The sequence below is a fragment of the Pelodiscus sinensis genome, chromosome 17 (genome assembly GCF_052426305.1).
Source record: "Pelodiscus sinensis isolate ZL-2025 chromosome 17, ASM5242630v1, whole genome shotgun sequence".
Taxonomy (NCBI): Eukaryota; Metazoa; Chordata; order Testudines; family Trionychidae; genus Pelodiscus; species Pelodiscus sinensis.
The window spans coordinates 397,390-421,380 of NC_143068.1; the positions used below are offsets into that span (position 1 = coordinate 397,390).

Sequence of the window (23,991 nt, forward strand, 5' to 3'; positions counted from 1 at the left end):
TCGCAGCGCTGTTGTGGAACAGGAACACGCAGCCCCCCAGCCCCCCATTGCCCCTCGCCCGCCCCCTCTGCCAGGGTCCCGCAGCCCGCTGCCCAGCCACGCCCCGTCGCCTGCCTCCCAGCCACGCCGCCCAGCCCCGCACGCATGCGCGCCACGGGAACTACGACTCCCGAGAACCCTTGCGCCTGGGGCTGGGGCGCGTGCTGCGCCTGTGTACATCCGGGACTCGGCTTGCGCTGGGCGCTGATGCAAGAGAGCCGAGCGCGGCGGCTGCAGCCCCTTCGAGAGGCGCCCGGCTCCGCGAGCGGCGTCCGAGCAGCGACCGTCTTCGGCGCCTGACCCTTCTCTTCTTCCGTAGCGCGCGCTGCGCCAGCCCGGCCCGCAGCCATGTCGGGAGACGAGGTGAGGGGCTCGCGGCCTGCGCCATGTGGGGAGCCGGGCCTGGGGCCTGCGCCGCCGCCATGTGGGGAGCCGGGCGCCGGCCGTTCCGCGCGGCCCTGCGGGGGGCGGGGGCTGCGCTTGTCTCCCGTGCGGGCAGCCGGGAATGGAGGCTTGAGGCCTGCTCGGGGGGGGGGCCTGCCTGGACCCCCCCGGCTGGGGGCGGGGCTCCTCCTTGAGGTGGTGAAAACCCTTTTCCGTCTCCTTTCCGGGGGGGGGGGGGAGAGTGTGTGTGTGCGCGCGCGGGGGGGGTCCCTAACAAACGGGCACGCGCCTGGCTGGCCCGTGTCTCTAGCTGGACCCTTGCCCCGTCATTGGGTCTGTCGCAGCGATTGACAAGGGCGTTCACAGCTCTGGGGTCGAGCGCTGCTCCCACCCACCCCAGCGGCGGGTCCGGGTTTGAGCCTTATGACACGTGTCCCAGGGCTTGTCCCTCCAAAAATGGGGGAGGGGAGAAAGGCCTTCTGTGGTTTGTGGTCCAAACAAAGCTGGTTTCACTTGTCAGAAAGCGCCGTCAGTTCTTCACTGTTAACTGAGGAAAATGAGAGCCTGGACGAACGCGGTGTTGCTCCTGTTTGCATCAGTTAACATGAAAGAATAACATGTGTTCTGTTCTGTTCTTTCTCGATTTGTTTCCCGGGAGGGAAAGCGGGGAACCTTCATTTGTGGACAGGGGTTGCAATAGGTGTGTGGGGGGGATGGACTCTCCATTAATCAGTACCTTAATCATCCCCCTTTTTTATACTTAACATCTATTTAGGCTTGGTCTTTATGCTGTGTTTCTACTGATATAATTACTTTGGGTAGGGGGATAACTTTTTTTAACCAGTATAATTATACCAATACAATCTCTTGTGTGGATACAGTTATTCTTGTGTAAAGGTACATTTAAATATATCCGGCTGGGGCTGTGCTCTTGCTGCAGTCCTGGGCTGCACTCTCTGGTGCCTGCCCTACTACCTCTGGGCGGGGCTACCACTCCCAGCTGTGCTGTGCAGCCAGCCCCTGCTGTGCTGGCCAGCTACACTGGGGCAGTGCTGCATGGTGGGACTGTACTCCCTGCTGCCTGCCCTGCTACTGCCAGGGCTGCTCTCCCCACCACCAGTACACCCCTGAACCAGGCCAGCTCGAGCTCTCTGGTCCAGCAATGTGCATGGTCTTTCCAGACCACAGATGTTGCCAGATTAGGGATTCCAGGATTTTAGAGGTTCAGCCTGTACTTTTATAGCGGGCTCGACAAATCAGTGTATCTACTTGCCCATGCCGAGTAGATTTCAGCCAGTCACCCCATTCATGTGCAATGCGGGGCTGGCGAGTGGATTTCGCCACGGTTTGTCATCCCCTGCTTATATAAGATACTTTTTATGTCACTATAACTAGTCACACTAGGAGGATGTTAGTGTGCAACTCAGTTTGTGTGTCTCGTCTGCTTTAAAAAAAATAGGTTAATAAGCTACTGTTGATTGGATGGTGATTCACTCGTACTGCAGCCCCTGTCTCCAGTCAAGGCTAGCTTCCTACTCAAAATACTCCTGAATTTACTGGTTTCTAATTGATGTAAGCAGGGGGCAAATGACCATTGAAGCCCCCTGCATTACACCAATGCTTCGAATAGGTCTTGCCTACACTTGGAATTAGCTCCTAAGTTTACTAAGTGGAAGTTAGATATATTTTTTCATTTTGTAATGTATGCCTTTAAAAGCACTCTGATGTGTTTAGTTAGTTTCATTGTTTCCATGTGCGAGCAGTATCAGGATATTAAAAATTCCAGCTAACCTATTGCATGAAAGAATCATGTAGATGTGATGCAAGTTGCATCACATTTGCAGAGTCTAAACTATCATTTGTGAACATGTAACTATCCAGTTGTGGCTCCAAAGAGAATCTTCCAGCTGCAGAATTGACAGGTGGCCACATCCTACATCACACATTCACTTGGCAATTCTGTCATAAATGCTTACATCGTTGGGGGAAGGGGAAACTGAGAAATCCTATGTTTTGGCCTGTGGGGAAGGTGCACTGGGCTGGAAGCCAGGAGGCAGTGGGTTTTGGTCTTGCCATTTCCACTGAGGGCTGTTAATATTTCTGTGTAGTTCACAACCCTTGTTACTGACCACGGCCTCACATCCTTACTTTAGGACCGTGGTCACCAACCAGTAGATCGCGATCTACCGGTAGATCTCAGGGGCTCTAAGAGTAGCTCTTGAGCCCTCTCTGAACTGCGCGCCTGCACGGTACATTTACGTTAGATTTCCTCATTTGAGGAGCAGCTACTCACCAAGCAACAACACAGGTGAATAGCTGCGAGGAATGGTGGGAGCTGGGAGGTCGGGAGGGCTGAAACACTCCAGCAAGCTGACTGTGGCTTTCAGCTGAAAGCGGCTGCCCCGCGCCCCAGCTGATCGGCGGCTTCTCCTCTGCACCTGCCCACGTGGAGCTTGGTGCACCCTGGCTGAGAGCCATGGGCAGCTGGCTGGGCGGCCACTTCTCTTCCCTCCAGCCCTGCTGCCCTGTGCTCAGCCCAGGGAGGCTGTGTCTAGCTCCAGCTGTGCTGGAGCAAGCTTCCCAGGCTGAGCGCAGGATCACAGATGCCCGTCTGATGGACTGTATACGAGTAGCAATCTCAGACTACAACGCAGACTTCAAGACACTGGCAGATACTGTTCAGTCACAGGTGTCACACACAGACTTTGTTATTGGAAGAAAAAATAAATAATTATCAATACTTGATTTTAGATTTACAAAATATCAGAGAACAAAATGTAGAATTGTAAATGCTTCATTTGACATCTAAATAGCATGTATTAAAAACAGACCATTTATTTCATAACTATAAACATGTGATTTTAATTTTATATATTGCATAATTTAAAAATAAATTGTTTAACAGAGTGTATAAGGGCTGGGGATAGCAAGTGATGGGCAGGAGAATAGAGAGGGTGGGGCTTCAAGGAAGGGGCGGGGTGGTAGATCTTCGCCTGTTCTGAAACTTAAAAAGTGATCTTGGGTGTAAAAAGGTTGGAGACCACTGCTTTAGGAGATAGGCAGCTATCATTCCTTTGTTTTTACAAATACCCTTCTTAGTTATCTTATCTCCACATCTGGTAGTATAACTCAAGACTCCAGTATACAGAGCTAAGTCTTATCCTCTCTGCCTCTTATAAGCAGTGTACCAAATGCATATGGTTAACTAGTCTGGGTGTAACCACAGCTCTAAATACTAGATCCTATTCCCAGAACCAGGAGTAGGACCCAGGAATCCTGATGCTAAGCATTCCATTGCTGTCACAAAAATAGTTGTGACCCATTACTATTTTTGAAAGGAAGCTTGTTTTTGTAGGTTTGTCAGTCGTTCTTATTTGGGCCTGGATGACCTAGAGCACTACCAAAGAGTTGTAGAACCTTTCACCAGTTTGAATCTACCATCCAGTCTACATGTGATACCTTTATGCTCATTTCATATTGAGGTCTTCTACCACACACTTGTCACCATGGTTTGCACTAAATGATAGGTTGATGGAGGCCAGAGCTATACTGGCCATAGACACCATCCAGGTTAGCCCTAGCAAAGCAGCATGCATGAAACTTGCCCTGATGCTCCCTGTAGATGAAGGTGACTCTCCATCAGAGATCAAATAGTTCTCCACTTTCTATCAAAATTATTTTAAAGTTATTTATGTAAAATTATAAATATGCAAATTAAGTTAAATTATAGACACGCACTATCTCACATTGCTGCATGGAACTTGGAAGCTATTTAAATGTGACCTGAGTGTAAATCTGGCTGTCTGAGTTTAGGGCAGCTTTAGTGCCTGTATTGCAATTTAAAGCTTTTTTATGGTGCAACAAAATGAAAACTCCCCAGTTGCAAGTCTGTTTAAACTTGTGCTATTCAGAGTCCTGGGGAGAGGGAGAGAGGAAGCAAGCAGCAGAGGCAAGCACTGGAGCTGTTCAAAGGGATGGAGAGCTCAAGGCACATGGCCCAGTTGAAGCAGTTGGCATGTGATGAAATCATAGGGTACTAGTCCACTCTCTCTGTGTTGGGAGGCAGGAACAGTAGAGAGAGAGAATGGCATAGGATGCTCTTCATATCAGCCAGATGGCATGGGGTCTAATGACAGCACTGTCATAGGAATCCCAATATGTACTGCATTCCCTGCGGTTTGGGGATAAGATTCTCCTACCTGAGAGTTGCCTTTAGACAATGGGACCCTCACTTTTTCTGTTGTTGCTAATTAGATTTTGTTTTCTCTGGTTTTGAAGGTTCAGAGACTTGTAATCTTTTGTGTGAAGAAGGTGAGAAGATATATGTGGGATAGAACAGAGGAGAGGGAGATGGATTGAATGAATTAGAAGGATTAATATGGTTGAAAGCCTTTGAGGGAATGGAATGGGAGGATAAATGAGGTAGAAAATAATAGAGGAGTTGGTAACTACAGCAGCATAAGGAAAGAATGTAAGGTCCATGGAACCAAGCTGGTTATTTTTTGTTTGTACAGGGCCTAGCATAATGGGATTAGCTTGGTTGAAATCTTAGGTGCTCATCACCGCAAATTCAAACTGCCTATAGCTACGGTGACCATATTTTCTGAACCAAAAATAGGAACACATTAGCCACGCCCCTGATCTGGTTAGCTGTCCCCACCTGCCACAGGAAGTACAGCCCCCGGGGTTAGTGTTTTCAGGGTCACAATGGACACATGGCTGGAAGTAAAGGGTAACATGACCTCCCCACTTCCCCTCAGGATTCCTCCCACCATCCTCTATCAATAGGGATAGGTTTTGGCCCCATAGGAGCCTCCCCACACATGCAACTGTACTGCAATTGCATTAACCCAAGGTCCACACCTAGGGTCCCCATGACACTGCAGGGCTGGGGGCCAACCTTGATTCAAGATGAGATCCAGGATTAGAGACCTATTACTTTGCAGTGTAGATGCAGCTCCATTTAACCCAGGGCCTGGGAATCATCCAGAACTATCCCACAATTTCATGGGACAACTTCCTTAGTGATCTTAATGGGTGATGCTTAGCTGTTCCAAATAACTGGTAACCAGAGGGGACTGGAGCAGCTCCCCATCTGCTTCAGGTAGGGGGCTGTTCCAGCCCAGCCGAGGGCCTTCAGCAGACAGGGATTGCTCTTGTCTGGAGCAGCCCCTGTCTGTGGGGTCCCGCAGGCAGGGACTGCGCCAGTGTCCAGAACAGCCTCTCTCCATGGGGAGTCCAGCCTGCTGGGAACAGAGGCTGCTCCGAAGGGGGCTGGGAGTTGGCTGCAGCCCCAGTGTGACCTACATTTCCCATGGAGATGCATAGGCCTGGGCTATTTTATATGTAAAGCTACTGAGAAATGTATATGATGGCAATGCCTATATTATGTAAATAATACCTAATAATAATTGCCAAATGAGACCACTTCCTAACCTGCTTACAAAGGGCCTGATTCAATTTAAACTTTAAGCTAGAGTTGGGCCCAAAACAATCTGTTGATATACCAGAGAAGATCTAGTTAACCTTTAGTCACCCTTCAAAAATATAAGGGACAAGTCATGAAAACCCCCTCTGTTGAGAGACAATACGTCCTGTCTCACGTGGTCTCGGGTGTGGCTTTGAGGGAGGGAATGATGCTAGAGTGGGCTGGCAGTAGGGTGTCTGGTAAGGAGGGTGCAAGAGCTTTTTAAATCATCAACTGCTTGGACGAGGAAGACTCACAAAAGTCTGTCCATCATCCACACTGGAGTGACATGGTGATTTCTCTGCTCTGGAATCAGACCTGATCGCTCTGTGGGCTTTTGTGGAGCAGCAGGGAGCCCAGGGCAGTCTCTTGGGGGGAGGGAGAAGGAGAGGCCAGGGGTGCCTCTACTTCAGTGATTCTCAGTCTTTTTGGCCTGTGGCTCAATGTAAACTGATGTTTAGGGATTCCCATAATCTGCGTTTACTTTTCTGGGTTTCTGGAGTAAGTGGATTTTATGGACCCCTTTAGGCTCTGGGGTACGGACAAAAATGAGGGGCTTAGTGTGTGGGATAGGGATGGGGTGCAGGATCTGGGAGGGAGGTGGGGTGCTGAACTAGGCTGGGTCCAGGGTGTCTGGCCAGGTGGAGGGATCAGGAGCAGGCTGGGGGTAGGTGTCTGGCCAGGGGTAGGGTGCAAGAGCGGGCTGGCTGTAGGGTGTCTGGTGAGGAGAGAAGGAAGGTGCAAGAGCAGGCTGGCCATAGGGTGTCTGGCAAGGAGAGAGGGAGGGTGCAAGAGCGGGCTGGCCGTAGGGTGTCTGGCGAGGAGGGGGGGTGCGGGAATGGACTGGAGGTAGGGTGTCTGGTCAGGAGGGAGAGTGCTGGAAGGGCTTGTAATAGGTTTTCTGACCAGGAAGTTGCTCTGCAGCATGCATCTGGGAGTGTCTTCAGGCTTCTCCCTGCAGGCTCCAACCCCCATTTTTAATAAAAGAAAACAAACTCCTGAGGTGACAACCACTCTCACTGCGAGCCCCTTGCTAAATGTGCACGTGCCCAATGCCATGCAGTGCGTGCCGCATTAGTGCAGGAAGCTTGCTCCAGCATGAACTCACAAGTGCCTGGTCCCTGCTCCTAGCCAGAGTGCTGCGGCACACACACTTGCACGCATTAGTCACAAGTGGCTCGGCTGGCTTAGCGCAAGGCCGCATGTGCAGCAATCACCTTTTCCTATTCACGGCCCCGCCCATAGAGAAGGGTGGGACTATAGCCCCTGCTCTTTGACTGGCGCATTACCTCATTCAAACATGCTGACATCAGAGTTCCCTACACTCCCCCTCGTGGACGCCAGCGTTCCCGTGGCATCTACGACTGCTGGCGTCTGCGGCCTTCCTAGATTTAGGGCAGCTGGTGCAGGAGGTTGAGGTGCTGCTGGCCCACAGGAAAGATGCTGCTCACATGGGACAGGAGGACCATTGTGGGGTGTATTTGCACCACGCCCCCACCCCTGGCCTGTAAATCCAGGACACTTAATTGCTTGATGGGGAAACCAGGACACAGTATTTAAAAATGACTGTCCTGGGAAAAAATGGGATGTATGGTCAGCATACCTATAGCAGCTCCCCCTTGTGGACGCCTACTGCAGAATCTCCCATATGATAGGAATCCCTAGGACTGGAGATGAGAGGTTTTTGGCTAGGCAAAACAAAACAGGAAAGGGCTGAGTTTGGCCTTCTGTTTTAATGGAGGTTCACAAGAAGACAGAGTTAAGGTTGCAGACATAAATAATTCATGGGATTTACTGTTCAGGTTACTTTTTTCTCAGTGGATCATATTGAAAATCTACCTTATTTTGCTGAGTACTTTTAAACCTTTCAGCTGATTGCTACAGAAGTGTATTACTCTAAACTACGATTGAACTTTTGATTCTTGATTGTTATCCGCATTCTGTGTATCCTGATAGCATTTAAATTTTTTAAAATACAAGATAAACATATTTCGATGCTCATGAAAAAGAAGTCCTGTTTGTAAATACCATAGTAATCTGCTCTGTGTATTATGCATGTGCATGGTTCTGCAAAGGTTCCTTTTATACTGGGTATTTGAGGCTTGTTCTGATAATGTCTAAATTACACCTCTTAAACAGTTTAACGCTTGTGCTGCTTACTGTCAAGGTGGATTCAGTAGTTATTTAAAATAACAAACTATATCCTGTCCCATGCATTCCCCATCTTTCAGATGGTATCACTGTTTTAGAATACTGACTGCTATTGTGTACTGGGACTAAGCAACTTAATAGTTCAAGTAAAAGTGTAGCTATCTTTTTCTTCAGCACAACTATTGCTGTTAAAATAATTCTAGTTCTGTTTAGATGGCAAACATTTTAGTATGTCCACAGAAATAACTTGTGCTTAAATTTGCATCTGGGCTTGTACAGCTTTATATTCAACTTTAGCAACATGGTTAGCACTTCTTTGACTAAAAGATTTGCTCATAAAGGTTGCGTTCTGAGCAGAACAAACTGTTAAGCTCTGCTGATTTCTCCATTAAAATGTAACAAGTGTGTTACTTTAAAATAAATGGTGGTGTTTTTTGTTGGGTGAGGTGAGCAATTTTATGCTTCTGCTACCCAGCAATCACAGATTGACCTACTTTTCATCTCATCTGCATTTTTAATATCTGAGAAGCTACAAGTGGTTTGCCTCTGTCTTGCGTCATCCTCATTAAAATGAGTCATAAGACATAATCCTAAAACCAGCATTATGTTTGTATTCACCAACTCTAGAACTATGGAATGTTTTCTATGCAGAACACCTTCCCTCTTCTCAGCTGGTCATACAGTTGATCAAAAATGAGGAAATTTGGGCTTAACGTAACTGTCAAAGTTGATTCCAAACTGTTGTGCGCTAGAGATGTTAAATTTAATCAATTGGCCGATGGATTTCCCATTGACTAGTCAAAAAGCAGGGGAATCACAGCGGAGTTAGTGCCCAGCCTGGGAGCTAACCCTGCTTTGGTTCTGCCTTTTAAGTGTATTAAGAGCCCGTTGGGCTCTGCAGTCTCAGGGTGGGGCCAGGGATGAGGGCTTTGGGGTTCTGGAGGGGCTCAAGGTGGGGCAGAGGGTTGGTACTCTCGCTTACTTGGCTGATGGTGAAGAGGGGCCTCTTTTCCTTGGCTGCGGAAGTTCGGTGCTGGTGCTGGCAAGTAGAGGCTCCTTTGACAGCTCCATGCTGGGGGTAGCAGGATGGGGCACCCTGTTACCAGTCTAGGCACCTTCAGTTCAGCTTCATCTCTCCCTGCTGCAGCCCTGTGCCCCTGCATGGAGTTGAATGGGAAGCTGTATAGCTTCAGGCAGGGTTTCCCAACCTATGGGTCGGGACCCAAATATGGGTCGCCATTACATTTCAAAAGGGTTGCCAGGTGTCTCCCCAGGTGGGCCATTCTCATATTTTTTTTAAATTGCCCTGGGTCACCAAGTCTTCCTGAATTGTCAAAATGGGTCCCCATCTGGAAAAGGTTGGGAACCGCTACCTTAAGGGAAACACTAGCTTCCTGGTAATGTGCAGGACAGGCCGTAAAGTTTTCCCACAGTGCACCCTAATAGTAGGGCTAGAGTGGTCACATTTCAGGCTGGGAACAGGGTCCTTGACAGTGGGAATCTAGGATATGATTACTTGACTCAGGTCTGTGCACTGCAGGGTGGTTGCCTGAGCCTTGGACTCAAGCATGGGTTAGAGAAATCTTAACACAGTGTTAAAATATAATGAAGATGCTGAGGTTCCCTAACAGGTCAGCTGGTCAAGTCCCACTAACACTGGTCTTACATTGCATTGTAGGCATACCCTTAGTAACAGCCTTGCTGCTGCAGTAATTGAAGCTGAAGAAAAGAAATAACAGGTTACCTGGGTAGTGAATAATGCAGTCCTTTATCTCCTATTTGGATATTTTTTGGGAAAAAAAATTCTAGCCTTTGACACAGGTTAAATTTAATGGGGTGCTCAACCTTTCTCAGACCAAGGCCTGATCTGTGTCTAAAACACAGTCTGTCTAAAACAGTGAAGGAAAACTCCCTTCCTTTGTTGTAGTGTGTACACTATGCAGCTGTACTGCATTTCTAATGTTGACATGCTCTAAATCTTTAATAATAATATGCTGAAAAATGGAAATGCAGCTGGTGGCCAGTATGTCCTATGGTTCCCAACTGTAATACTTATTTAGCTGAAGTTAGGGTTGATGAAATAGAATTTTTTTTTCATTTACATTGGATTTTTTATTTTGTTTACATTACAATGAAATCAGGATTTGATACAAACTATGTTAAAGCCTAAACTACTTATAATAACGTAACACTGAAATAATAAATACAGTAGACTTCCAATAATCTGGCATCTTTGGGACCTAGGTGGTGCTGGATTATTGGATATGCCAGAGTATCGGGAGGTACTCCGGTAGGGGGGCTGTGACAGGTCTGCCGGAACCCGCACTGCATCTGAGGGGTGGGCAGGGAACGGCGAGGCGAGGGGCAAACCCTCCGCCGTCTTGCAGGAAGGTGGGGGAAGCCTCGCGCCACCGCTGAGAGTTTCTGGGAGGGGAGGGGAGCGGGCTCCCCACCCCCCCAGACCGCAGTAGTTATCCCTGAGCAGGGGGGTGAGGGGCGGTGCTGCGGCACCAACCGGGCAGCACCCCAGCTTCCCCAAGTCTGCCGCTCGTCAGTTTCAGCAGTGGTGTACTTGGGGAAGCTGTGGAGCAAAGCAGCTGGGGTGCTGCTTGGTTGGTCCCGCAGCACCGCCCCTCACCCCCCTGCTTGGCGCCCGACAGCACCCCAGCTGCTCTGCTCTGCAGCTTCCCCAAGTCCCCTGCTGGTCAGTTTCAGCAGCGGCAGCGGAGGACTTGGGGAAGCGCACGGAGCAGCTCCAATTGTCTGGCTGGCCGGAGCACTTCTGGGTTCCAGTTGGTGCCAGACTATCGGGAGTGCCGGACCACTGGATGCTGGACAATTGGAGTTTTACTGTATGCTGAATCTGAGTCCCCATCCGTCTTTCTGTATAAAGAGAGATGTTCCTCTGCTTCTAATTTTTGAGGTCAAGCTCTGTAAATATGGCACCATCATGCAATGTTCTGTATTAAGGGCTTGATCTGTGGGAGATGCAGGGGTTGTGCTACAGGGTGCAAAGGACTAGGAAAGATATCACAGGCATTGGGACCAGCCTCTGACTCCAGGAGACCTCATCATGTATCTCCTCATGGGGTAGCAAAAATGATGTTCCAAAACTAGTATAAAGGCTTTATTTAGTTATAAATCACCATATCTTATGGTTATATCATACAATGACAATTCATCTTATTGTAGAAAATAACAGAAGAATAATTGGAATTGATTAAAATCTATTTAAATTGTGGCTTTCCACATGGGGATTTAAATTCTGATTTAACTTAATCTACCCTGACTGAACCAGTGTTAAATTTTGAAAAATTTTACTAGTGTGAACAAAATGAAAGAGCCTTAGTACTAGAGCAAAGAGTAAATTTAGAGATGTGTCCTGGGACCAACATTTATCATGTTTCTAAACAATCGCTTGCAATTATATTAGATGACAATTAGAGCATGCTAATTCAAGTTAAAACAGAACCATGAGTTATAGTCTAGACAAACTCCCTCTTGGGACTAGAGCCTGAGGATTGTTGAGTTAGTTGAAAAGAGAGCTATAAAATGTCTAACCTGCCTAAAGTCTGCTGGTGCTATTGTAGCAAATTAAATAATGGGTAAATTAATGTTGCTAATGAATAGTTCACTTTTTACAGATGATTTTTGATCCCACTATGAGCAAGAAGAAGAAGAAAAAGAAGAAGCCCTTCATGCTCGATGAAGAAGGAGGAGACACTCAAACAGAAGAGACACAGTTGACAGAAACTAAAGAAGTGGAGCCAGAACCAACAGAGGACAAAGATATAGAAGCTGATGAAGAGGACAGTAGGAAGAAAGGTATAGTGAAACATTTCAGTTGGCAGTTTCAGAACATAACTTCCAGTTGGAAAAACTTAAGACAATGAATAGTCTAGCAACACCTTAGACTAACAAAATATGTAGATGGTATCAGAGCTCTTGTGGGTACAGCCCGCTTCTTCAGATGACTTCTTCATCTTAATTTACAAGAATTCTGCTTTCAGACACACTCACTCATTTTATTCAGTTAATGTTTAACCAGTTAACTAACTAAACGGGATTTTACATCCCTAGCTCAGAGTAGCCAACTGTGGGGGCCATGTGCCTCTGAACGCCACTGTGGAAGAAGAGGGGAGCGAGGCTCCTGCTGGGACGGATCTGTTGGCTTGGCATGGGGTCCTGCAAACAAACAGATCACTTGGTACTTCAGTCAAGCATTACGTAAACTAACAGGACATGAAAATGATATTTGTCTGTAAAATTAACCTGACTCTTAACACCCAAGATGATTTAAAAGACAGTTTTATCTCTTTTCCACTTTATTTTTTTATGTAGTCAAGTTTCTCTGTTAAAAGCACACATTTCCTTATGGTGTCAGTTTTGCCTTGTGTAGGGAGCAGCAGCAGGGAAGATTTTTAAACTAAATAGGAAAGTATGACTGTATGCTACACGCATATTATTGCAGTAATCTGAAGTATGTGTAGTACTTGTAACTACTAATCTAACGATTTCCCCCCATGGCTAGTTACCCTAGCCTAGATCATACAAATGGGCATACTGGGTCAGACCAAAGGCTATCTAGCCCACAATCCTGTCTTCCAAAAGTGGCCAATGCCCGGTGCCTTGGGGAACAAACGGAACAGGTAATCGTCAAGTGATCATCCCGTTGCCCGTTCCCAGCTTCTGCCAAGTGGAGGCTAGGGACACTGTTCCTGCCCATTCTGGTTCTTTCTTGAACCCTGTTAAAGACTTGACCTTCCCAACATCCTCTAGCAAGGGAGTGGGTGTCCCCTTTAGTCTCTCACAGGTATGTTTTTGAGTATTCATATCTATTCCTTAATACTTAGGGTACATCTGCTCTGCAATTTAAGCCCCAGGCTAGCTGGACTTGATTTAGCTGACCCATATTAAGGAATCTTAGGCTTGAACAGCTCCATTGTATTTTAACCCCATCTTAAGCCTTTGCTAACCAGTGCTCAAACCTAAGGATCTGGCATGTGCACTGAAACATGCAGACCTGAATTATGGTTGCCATATCCCAGAGTCCCTAGCGCGCACGTCCCCCGCCCTCTGAAATATGGCTGCTCTAATTCTAAAACTATAGTGCATTGTGGGAAAACGTGACTTCCTGCCAGCTTGCTCTCCATTGCAAACCCAGGAAGCTCCCTGGTAGTGTGCCTGTAGACGCCAGAGCAGTAAGGAGAGCACTGGGAGGCTTTGGGCCATTCACAAAACCTTTTTTTTTTTCCAGACCGTGATATGACAGTAATTCTTGTTGCTCTTAACGAGGTACCCCCTGCATTAAGTGTGCTACTGTGTAATCTCCACCCACCATGCAACACAAGAAATAAAGATACTGTTCTTGAGAAATCATGCATTTTTATTTAAGGAACATAAGGCAGAGGGGACAGAAATGGAGTTCAGGGCGGAAGCTTCAGGGGAAGATGAGGGAAAGTGGCATGTCACAACCCCTGTTCAGCAGTCACAGGGCGTGAGGATGATGGCCTTTTTATTCCGGGGACATCGAATAATAGAATACTAGGACTGGAAGGGACACATCCCTGGAGGTTGAGTGTAAGGCTGCCTTTGACTCCTTCCACTCCCCCCACCTCAGGTTCCTACGGCACCTGTGAGAGGAGGCGGCTCTGGAACTTGGTGAGGAGGAAATCCTGGAGTACTAGGACTGGAAGGAACCTTGAGAGGTCATCAGGACAGTCCCCTGCCCTCACAGCAAGACCGAGCACCCTCTAGATCAGCGATTCTCAACCTTTCCCAGATAAGGACCCATTTTGACAATTCAAGAAGACTTGATGACCCAGGGCAATTTAAAAAAATGTGTGACTGGCTCCTTAAGAGCCACCTGGGGAGACACCTGGTGACCCTTTTGAAATGTAATGGCAACCCATGTTTGGGTCCCGACCCATAGGTTGGGAAACCCTGATCTAGATCATCTAACCTGCTCTTAAATATCTCTAGTAATGGAGATTCTGCAACCTCCCTAGGCAATCTTTTTCAGTGTTTAATCACCCTGACAGGAAGTCCTAATGTTCAACTTAAACCTCCCTTGCCACAATTTAAGCCCATTGCTTCTAGTCCTATCATTAGAGGTCAAGGAGAACAAATTTTCTCTTTTCTAAAGGCATGTTATAAGGAGGTGTTTGAAAACTATCATTTCCCCTCTTAGTCTTCTCTCTTTCAATCTAAACAAACCCAGTTCTTCAGTCTTCCCTCATAGGTGATGTTCTCTAGACTTTTAATCCTTTTTATTGCTCTTCTTTGTACCCCCTCCAATTTTCTCCACATCTTTCTTGAAATGTGCCCAGAACTGGACACAATACTCCAATTGCAGCCTCATCAACACAGAGTAGAGCGGAAGACTTTTCATCATCTCATGTCTTACAACATTTCAATTTATGCATCCCAGAATCGTGTTCGTGCTCTTCCCCCTCCCCCCCAAAAAACAGCGTACCACTGTTAAGTCCTATTTAGCTTGTGGTCCACTATGACACCTAGGTCCCTTTCTGCAGTACTCCTTCCTAGACAATCACTTCCCATTCTGTATGTGTGAAACGGATTGTTCCTTCCTTAGTGGAGTATTTTGCATTTATCCTTATTAAACATTATCCTATTTACTTTAGACCAGTTCTCCAGTTTGTCCATACCATTTTGAATTATAACCCTATCCTCCAAAGTATTTGCAAGCCTATCAGCTTGGTATCATCTGTGAACTTAATAAGCGTACTTTCTGTGCTAATATCTAAATCTTTGAAGATATTGATCAGAACCAGAATCAGTTTTGATACCTGCAGAGCCCCACTTGTTAGACTGGAAGGACATGACTGTGAACCATTAATAACTCTGATACTGGTTATCTAGTCAGTTGTGCATCCACCTTATAGTAGCCACATCTAGGTTATATTTCCCTAGTGTAGTGATAAGGTCATGTGATACCATATCAAATGCTTTACTAAAGTTAGGTATACTGGGTCCACTGCTTTCCCCTTATCCACAACACTTGTTATCCTATCAAAGAAAGCCATCAGATTGGTTTGACATGATTTGGTCTTTACAATCCATGCTGGCTGTTACCGATCACATTATTTTCCAGATGTTTACAGATGGATTCCTTAATTATTTTCTCCATTGTCTTTCCTGGCTCAGAAGTTAAGCTGACTGGCTCATAGTTTTCTGGGTCCCCTTTTTATACATGGGCACTATATTTGCCCTTTTTCCAGTTTTCTGGAATCTCTCCCGACTTCCATGACTTTTCTAAGCTGATAGCTAATGGCTCAGATACCTCCTCTGTCAGCTCCTTGAATATTCTAGGATGCATTTCAACAGGCCATGGGTTTCAGCCAGCTTCCCCTCCTGCCGGCTTCCCTTTAAAAATGTGTCCTGCTTATTGGGTAGTCAACTACTACTTTACATCCTTAATTAGAATTGAAGCTCTAAGTTATAGAACACCAAACACGAAAACAAAAGTATCGTAATTTAAATTTAAATCCAAGATTATAACTGGTCTTTCTTACCAAGCATTTGTAAATTAACTTTTATGTGTTTAAGAAAAGTTGAACAGTTATTTTGATTTTTTTTCCCCCCTGTATGGTAGTTTTAATAAATTACCAAAATAAGTGGAACTGGTATGATTGTATTGCATTATTTTGACACATTTGTAGAATTTTGGTTTTTTGGTGCAGAAGTCTCCCAGAAGTAAATAAGATTCATACCCAGGGTCCTGGCTTAACTCACGCTCAGACCCTCCAGACCTAAGCGGTCCTAGGACCATGGGTCCAAGCCCTGAGTCAGTGCAACTGCAGTGCAGAGGCTAAGAGGGAAGGGGTTGCAACTAGAGTTCAAGCTCAAGCCCGGGCTATCGTTGACGTATAGATATACCCTTAATGTCTAAACTGGTAACAGTCTTGCTAATCCTGGTCTTTCTTTCAATTTTGTGGAGTTTAGATGCTTCCGATGACCTGGATGACTTAAACTTCTTCAACCAAAAGAAAAAGAAGAAGAAAACAAAAAAGATGTTTGATATAGAGGAAACAGAAGAGGGTATAAAGGTCCGTTTATAGAGATGACCTAGTTTGTGTAATTAAATCCAGTTGGGCTTACTAGAAATTCCGACTTTCCTCATCCACCTGTGCCATTGTCCTGTGTCCCCATCTCTTCCATTCTTTTAAGATTGTCAGTTCAGGAATTCCAGGGCAGTCTGTCATCCATCCAGAGAGTCACTGTTAAATGATGCATAATTAGACCCGTAATAAATTCACAGCCATTAAAAAAGGCGGACTGTGAAATCTGGTCTCTCTCTATGAAATCTGATCTTTTGTGTGTTTTACCCTATACTACACAGATCTCGCAGGGGAGACCAGTAGGGAATGGCTGTAGTTGGTCACATGACCCCATGTTGGCTAAATTGTTTGGCAATCCAGAAGAATAAAAAATTTCCCCATTCTTAAAAATATCAAGGCTAGACTTTTACACCTGCAGTCCTTGATTTGTGTATATGCACCAGAAGGTGCACCTCAGCTCTGCATGCAAAATTGTGGTTAAAAGTCTGGCCCCAAATTCCATCTCGGTACTGTAACTAGCAAGGGAACGTTGGTCATCTGTCTGCTGCATAATCTAGCTTGCTCCTTCAAACGACTGCAAAGGACGTTCTGTCTCATTTCCAGCATGCTATGTTAGGTGTCAGTCGTGTTCTGCCTGATTATTATTTTTTTTTTAAATTTGTGTAGGATTTAAAGATTGAAAGTGATGTGCAAGAGGCAGTGGAACCAGAAGATGACCTTGATATCATGCTTGGCAACAAAAAGAAAAAGAAGAAGAATGTAAAGTTTCCAGATGAGGATGAGATGTTGGAAAAGGATGAAGGTAAAAGTACAGCCAACTTACCAAGAGTTCAATTCCTGGCTGGTGTGGCTGTTGAAAGTGGGTAATCTTGCAAATGAAGTATACGTATTGCCTAAATAGGCACAGACTTTTTCCAGGTAAAATGCGATCTTCTTGATTTGGGATGTTTGCTACTATATTTTATAATGGAAAGTAATATCTCAATGGTAGAGCCATATGGTCTTTTTCTATTCTGGTCGTATCAGTACATGTATGGAGGAAAACTTCAGTTCACAACACCCATTTCTTGGGAATCTGGTACACATGCTGTTAGACACAGTGCTAATGCTGTTTCTAGCAGCATTTCCACCTTTTTTTAACAACTTGTGCATCATGAACCTCAGATACCTTTCTTTTTCTACAGCTCTGGAGGATGAAGACAGCAAAAAAGATGACGGAATTACTTTTAGTTTTCATACTGGACCCGCATGGGCAGGGTCAGAAAGGGACTACACGTATGATGAGGTAAAGTTAAAATCTTTTCCAAATATTTCCCAGGTCCAGTGATGCAAATGCTAATACATTTCGTGTCCATGTGTATGTTTCTAACTTAATCCTTAGGTACATGTGATCAAAAAAACACAAAATTGCTTACGTATAAAATAAGAGCCTGATGTGGCACTCAGATGCATCTGGGAAGATACCCGTGCTTCACTGCTGACTTCATTGGTGGTCCACATACACACAAGGATTCGTGTGGATCAAATTATGGGATTTGTCCCCACATATTAAAAGCTTGCGCACTTAGTTAACTGACTTACATTTTAAGTGTTTTTATATGCAGTGTTGTAGCTTTGTTGGTCCCGGGATATTAGAGACACACAATGTGAGATCTTTGGATCAACTTCTGTTGATAAAAGAAACAAGCTTTTTAGCTTACACAGAGTGTTCTTTGGGTGTGGGAAGTATACTCAGGCTCTCTACACTGCACTTTTGTTGGTAAAACTTTTGTCAAAGGTATGGAAAAATCACATCCGTGAGTGGCCAAAGTTTTACCAGTGAGAAGTGCTGGTGCAGCCAGCGTTTTGTTGGCAAGAGACACTTACCAGCAAAGCTATCTCTACTTGTTGGAGGGTGGGTTTATTTTGCTGGCAGGAGAGCGGTTATATGTACGGCCTTAAAAGCAGCACAGTTGTAGTGTGCAATGTAGACATAACCGCAGAGTGTCATGGCCAAATAGGGGGTGGAACAGATTGTTTTGAATACAAGTGGTGAACGTCTGTTTCAAAGACCATTCAAGGAAAAGTGGCTTGTTAACACCTGTCCAGTCATGAGGACAGGAGCATGGGAGAGGGAAATCTGGGTTGTGTGAGAGTAGGTTATAGATTGTTGTAAAAAGCCATAAATCAGGGACTGGCAAGATATGGCCGGTGAGCTGAATCAGGCCTGCCAGGCCTTTTGATCCAGCCCGCACCTGCCCCTGCAGGGAGCAGTGCCAAACAAAGCAACTGGCTGCTCCTTGTTGTAGTTAGGCTGTATAGACTAGAGCTGTTGCTTCATTTTTATGAGACTGTAAGTATATGTGTAGCATATTTGTGATGAGGTTTAATTGTAAATATTTTTAAATGAGAAATTTAGTCTTTTATTAATTTAAAAAAAATCCGATTTAAACATTTTTTTTGTAGTTTTTTGTTTTCAATAGTTGGTTTTTTTTTAATCCACCCTGCACATGTTGCTGTAAACATATTTGTTTCTGCAGTTGCTGAATCGAGTATTTAACATAATGCGGGAAAAGAATCCAGACATGGTAGCTGGTGAGAAAAGAAAATTTGTCATGAAACCACCACAGGTTGTAAGAGTAGGAACCAAGAAAACATCATTTGTCAACTTTACAGATATCTGTAAATTGTAAGTTTCGTGGCTTTGAAGACCTGTTAGAGACAGAGAAGGAAATACTGTAGCCTTCCTATTGTACACAGTTAATAATTGCTTCATTGCACGGATTTGTAAAAACTATATTAAATGACCTATTAATCACTAAAAATGATACATGACAGAGGTACTCTATCTCATGGGTACTGAGTAGATTAGGAAAAAATTATCTTCTGCATTTTATGTACAGTCCTACTGTTGATACTTGGGGTGTGACTATCCATTAAGAAAGTTACTGATTTAACAGTATAATTGTAATTGTTTAACTGGTTAACCGTGGAGGGCGGTGGGGACTCCCAGCTGGCGTCTGGCTCCTCCAGCCCGGCCCTCCCTGGGTGTGACGTTGCTCCAGCCACACTGCCGCACTATAGGGCGGAAAGGCACTCTGGGGGGGGAGGGGGGTGCTGCATTGCTAGGGTTGCTGCTCTGGAAGAGACCAGAAGGGCTTCAGGGGAGAGGGGCCAAGGGCACTGCGGAGGGCTGCTCCAGCCTTTCAGGTAATAGGTTACCAGATAAGCCTTAGCCTTAGCAGCATGCTTACAGGGTAACCGACCTTTTACAACCCTTGTTGATGTTTTTGCAATTGATTAACGTTGACTTATTCGATTTGTGATCCGCAATGTGTAGCCCTCAAATCCTTGTCAGGAGTACTACAGCTTAGCTAGTTATTCCCCTTTTTATCATTGTACGTTTGATTTTTTTCCTATCTAGGTTCAGAGCAGTACACCTGACTTTTTATGGAATTTCATCTTGTTGATTTCAGACCAACTCTTGAGTTTGTCCAAATCAACTTGAATCCTATCCTCCAAAACGGTGTTAGTCCGTGCCAGCTTGGCATCATTAATGAAACTATTGAACAGTACAGGATCCAGGACTGATCCCTGTGGGACTCCACTAGATGTGCTGTCCCAGTTTTATGGCAAACCGGATATCTGATCTTTGAGTACGGCCTCTCAACCAATTGTGCACCGACCCTCTAGTACAGGGGTGCCCAAACTTTTTTCAAAGAGGGCCAGATTTGATGAAGTGAACAAGCGTGAGGGCCGACCATTTTGCCCGACATTCTTTGAACCATTAAAATTAAATGCAAATTAACTATTTTATGCAAAGTTTATTGCAAACGGCATACTTTTCATTTCGTCACATGGATGACAAATCTAAACAGGTGTTAAATCACTCTGCCTTTCATATCTGAAGGCCAGATGAAAAAAAAATCCAGGAAGCTGAAATATATGTCAGGAACATTGTAAAGTACATTACATATTATTGGTAATAAAGGTTGTCTGTCAACTTTTAAGTTCAAAAAATATGAACAGGAACATAACACCAAGTATACATGTTGTGTCCAAATATATTTATAACTGATTTAGACCAACTGACATTAACTGAGATTTTACAATGTATTCATCTCAATACATATGGATTCGTTGGGGGCCATAAAAGATAGATATTGCCAAATTACCTGGGGGGCCGTATTAAACCGGAACACGGGCCGCAATTGGCCCGCGGGCCGGACTTTGGACATGCCTGCTCTAGTATCTTAATTTATACTGTATTTCCTTAGCTTGCTTAGAATGTCCATGGGACTTTGTCAAAAGCCTAAAAGTTTCTTTCCAAGTATTGAAGATAGGCTGACGGTTCTAATTCTCATAGCTCTATTCCAGATATGAAAATCATAGCCCTGTTTGTTCCTGCACCTTGTAAACAGGCTTGCTGTTCTGAGAGGTCCTTATAAATTGTTGGGGGTTTTGTTGTTTTTTTTTTTAATACCAACTTTTGAAAGGTGGAGGATAAAAATAGCTTTCCTTTCACTTTTAGATTGCATCGTCAGCCAAAACATCTCCTGGCGTTTTTGTTGGCTGAATTGGGCACAAGGTAAGTGGCTTGTACTCAGACCAAAAAGGGGGGAGAGATTTGCCTTAGTCAAGAGTGCTTTGAGTCAGGTCCTCATGTACATAAGTGGGCATGCTTTTATTCCTCTAATGGTGAGAATGGAGATGCTACATGGTAAATAACTCTTTCCTTGCCTTTCAAGAGCATCTATGCTGTGTGGGGTTAAATTGGTCTGGTAGGTACAGGGCAGTTCATACACCATCCATCACAGTATTAAAAACACTATGAATGGATTCTGCATGACTAGTAGTATTACTAGTTTTCAGATTACATAGTGGTGGTTTGCTGACTACAAAAGACAAGCATGGGTTGATTTAAGGACTATTATCTGCAGATACACAGTAGGGATATAAAATCTGATAACCAGTTAAGCCTTGAGTTTATTCTCCCTTTCTTCCCCTTCCCCTGCTGATGATGCAGCCCCGGTTAACAAGTTAACCATTGACATCCCTAATATACAGAGAACTGAATAGCCTAGTTATGAAATGTGTATTCAGGGATCGAGCTCCCTTTATCTCAAACTAATCTTACACTAAAACTTGGTTTGAAAGACCACTGTTAAAATTCTTTCTTTTCTGTATCAGCATGGCTAGAAAATGTGTGTGCTTTTTGCATTTACAACACTATTAGGGCATGTCTAAACTACATCCGTCTTTCGAAAGAGTGATGTAAATTAGGCAGATCGAAAGTGCAAATGAAAAGGGGGATTTAAATATCCCATGCTTCATTTGCATAATCGTGTCACAGCGTTCTTTCGAGAGGATATTTTGAAAGTGAAATCGCCATCTAGACGTGGTTCTTTCGGGGGGGGGAACCCTTTTTCGAAAGACCTCATTTTTTGAGGCATACAGGATCTTTCAAAAGAGGGATGTAGTTTAGATGTAGCCTTACAGACTACGTCCCAACCACGTTGTGGTGGCTGTTTGTCAAATCAGCACAAGTACTACATTCACTTAACCATTGAAGAGCATGACTATATTTTTGGGATTTGTGGGGTGCCAATTAAGTTGTTGTCTTCACAATAATTACTGCATTAAGTTATGTTCAGATGAAGATGGTTCCTGGATCATTATTGAAATCTTTCAGCAGTTTCTTTTGCACAGACAGATTAAATGTTGCTGCTAGATTTGGGCCTAATGCTGTTTAATAAAAGCAATCGTGTGTTTCAGATCTTCTTGTCCTTTCTTTACAACTTGTTCTGTGGTTCTGATTTGCACTTTACTGAATTACTTGTTCTTTTAAATGTAGTGGCTCAATAGATGGTAACAACCAACTTGTAATCAAAGGAAGATTCCAACAAAAGCAAATAGAAAATGTTTTGAGAAGATACATCAGTAAGTACTATCAAGTTTCTCTTACTCTTTCTCTTCTCACTATCAAGTTTGTCTTACTAGCATCTCTGTTATCTTTAGATAATTCCTTTTTATCCTTACTCAGGCTACGTCTAGACTACCCTTGGCTTCCGAAAGAAGATACGCAAATTAAGCATGAATTTGCATATCTTCTTCTGATCCCGTTTTTGGCTGTGTTTTTTAGGGGAAAAAGGCAGTTTAAATGGGGTTTTTCGCACAGCCCGCCCCTTTTCGAAAGAACCCTTATTCATAAAAAAATGAGGCTTACAGGGTGTTCTCGAAAGGATTTGGGGGGGGGGGGGGGGCAAAAAAGCCCACCTGGACTGCTTTTTTTTTCTTTTGAAAAAACCTCTTCCGAAAAAGGAATCGGAAGAAGATAAGCAAATTCATGCCTAATTTACATATCTCTTTTTCGGAAGACGAGGGTAGTTTAGACGTAGCCTTAGACTTGTACATTTAAAGTTCTCAGTGTCTTATGCCCATTACAATTCAGTACAATGTCATTTACATGGAAGTAGTTCTGTATTGGAAATTACGCCTGTATTGATTCATATATCTTCTTGTGATACACTTAGGTACCTATCTGCAAATTGTACATGGCGTGGGGGAGAAAAACATAAATGAATAATCTTGGCCCAATGCTGGTCACTTTTTTTTATGTCCTGGATAATCCTACATCGCTGGGGATACTAAAGAATATGTGACCGAGTGTGTTTATAGATTGCTTGTTCCTGAAAGCAATAAAGAAGTTGACGGGAGAGGCATTGGTTTGGCTCTATCCATAGACCAATGATATGGAGTAAAAGCTAGTGAGAATATTGCAGCATTGCTTCCTGCCAGTCTTAGTGACTCACTTGCCTTGGCAAAGGGCTGATGAGGGGTGCTGTAACCCCTCTTGACTAACCGATGTTGTATGTGGTTATTTTACTAATAAAATGCATAGACTACAGTTCTAAGGATGCTTCAGGAGGTAATCTTCCCTAGTTCTATTGTCAATCCTTTCTATGCAGATCTGACTTTTTTTAGCATTGCCTCTCTAAGAAATGATAAGTTCTGGAAATGCTGCCTCAGCCTGAAATGTATCAATTTCAGGTTTCAGGCATCTGCAGCTAGTAAAAGATTTTAATTGGAACCACTTTTTATAGCATTGGTGTGAGCGCTCAAGGCAGGCAAAACATGACCAGTAGCTTACTAACCGCATGTAACTTGTAGGACATGCCTCAGCTGCTGCAAAAGCTTGGTAAAGCTGTCATGTTTTAAGACTCAGGTAGCATTTCCTGGTGGATAGATGCCTTTTCTAGTGATGTCTTAATGCAATACCTTTCAATTACAACTTCATTTCTTTTCTCCAGAGGAGTATGTTACTTGTCATACATGTCGGTCACCGGACACAATCCTGCAGAAAGACACCAGATTATACTTCTTGCAGTGTGAGACCTGCCATTCTCGCTGCTCCGTTGCCAGCATCAAAACTGGTTTTCAGGCTGTCACAGGCAAGAGAGCACAGCTCCGTGCCAAAGCTAACTAGTTTGCTAATCGACACTGGATTTTGCAAAGTGTTCTGGGGAGATATGACTGGACAGGTTTACAATCGGCGTGGATTTACCATTGTATTAAACAAGGTTGTAAGAGCTACCAAGATATTTGGCTTTTGATTGATTGGTCTGTGAAATCCTTGCAAGATGCAGATCCTGAAGCTGTTCACATACATTTGCTCATTGAATATATTTTACCAACTATCAGAGAAATATGATGGGAAAGGAGGTGCTTTTTAATCCATTCATAGACTTCTGTACAATGCAAGATAAATTAAAGTTATTCTAACAGTGACTCTTTCATTTGAATTTTTCCTCCAGTTTTTCTAAGTTGTATCTGACAGTTGCCATGAACACGATTTTTACTATGACTACATGCAGGCTATGTTAATTAATT

At 44.4% G+C, this 23,991-nt stretch overlaps 1 protein-coding gene across 1 annotated transcript; it reads left to right on the top strand.

The window, feature by feature from the left end:
• Positions 1-207: 207 nt before the first annotated feature.
• Positions 208-23,889, top strand: EIF2S2 (eukaryotic translation initiation factor 2 subunit beta). The gene is made up of 9 exons (XM_075901520.2): positions 208-402; positions 11,686-11,866; positions 16,007-16,110; positions 16,789-16,924; positions 17,307-17,407; positions 18,642-18,790; positions 20,633-20,689; positions 21,956-22,041; positions 23,412-23,889. The coding sequence occupies exons 1-9, from the start codon at positions 388-390 to the stop codon at positions 23,585-23,587; spliced, it is 1,005 nt and encodes a 334-aa protein (XP_075757635.1). The 5' UTR covers positions 208-387; the 3' UTR covers positions 23,588-23,889.
• The last annotated feature ends 102 nt before the right edge of the window (positions 23,890-23,991 follow it).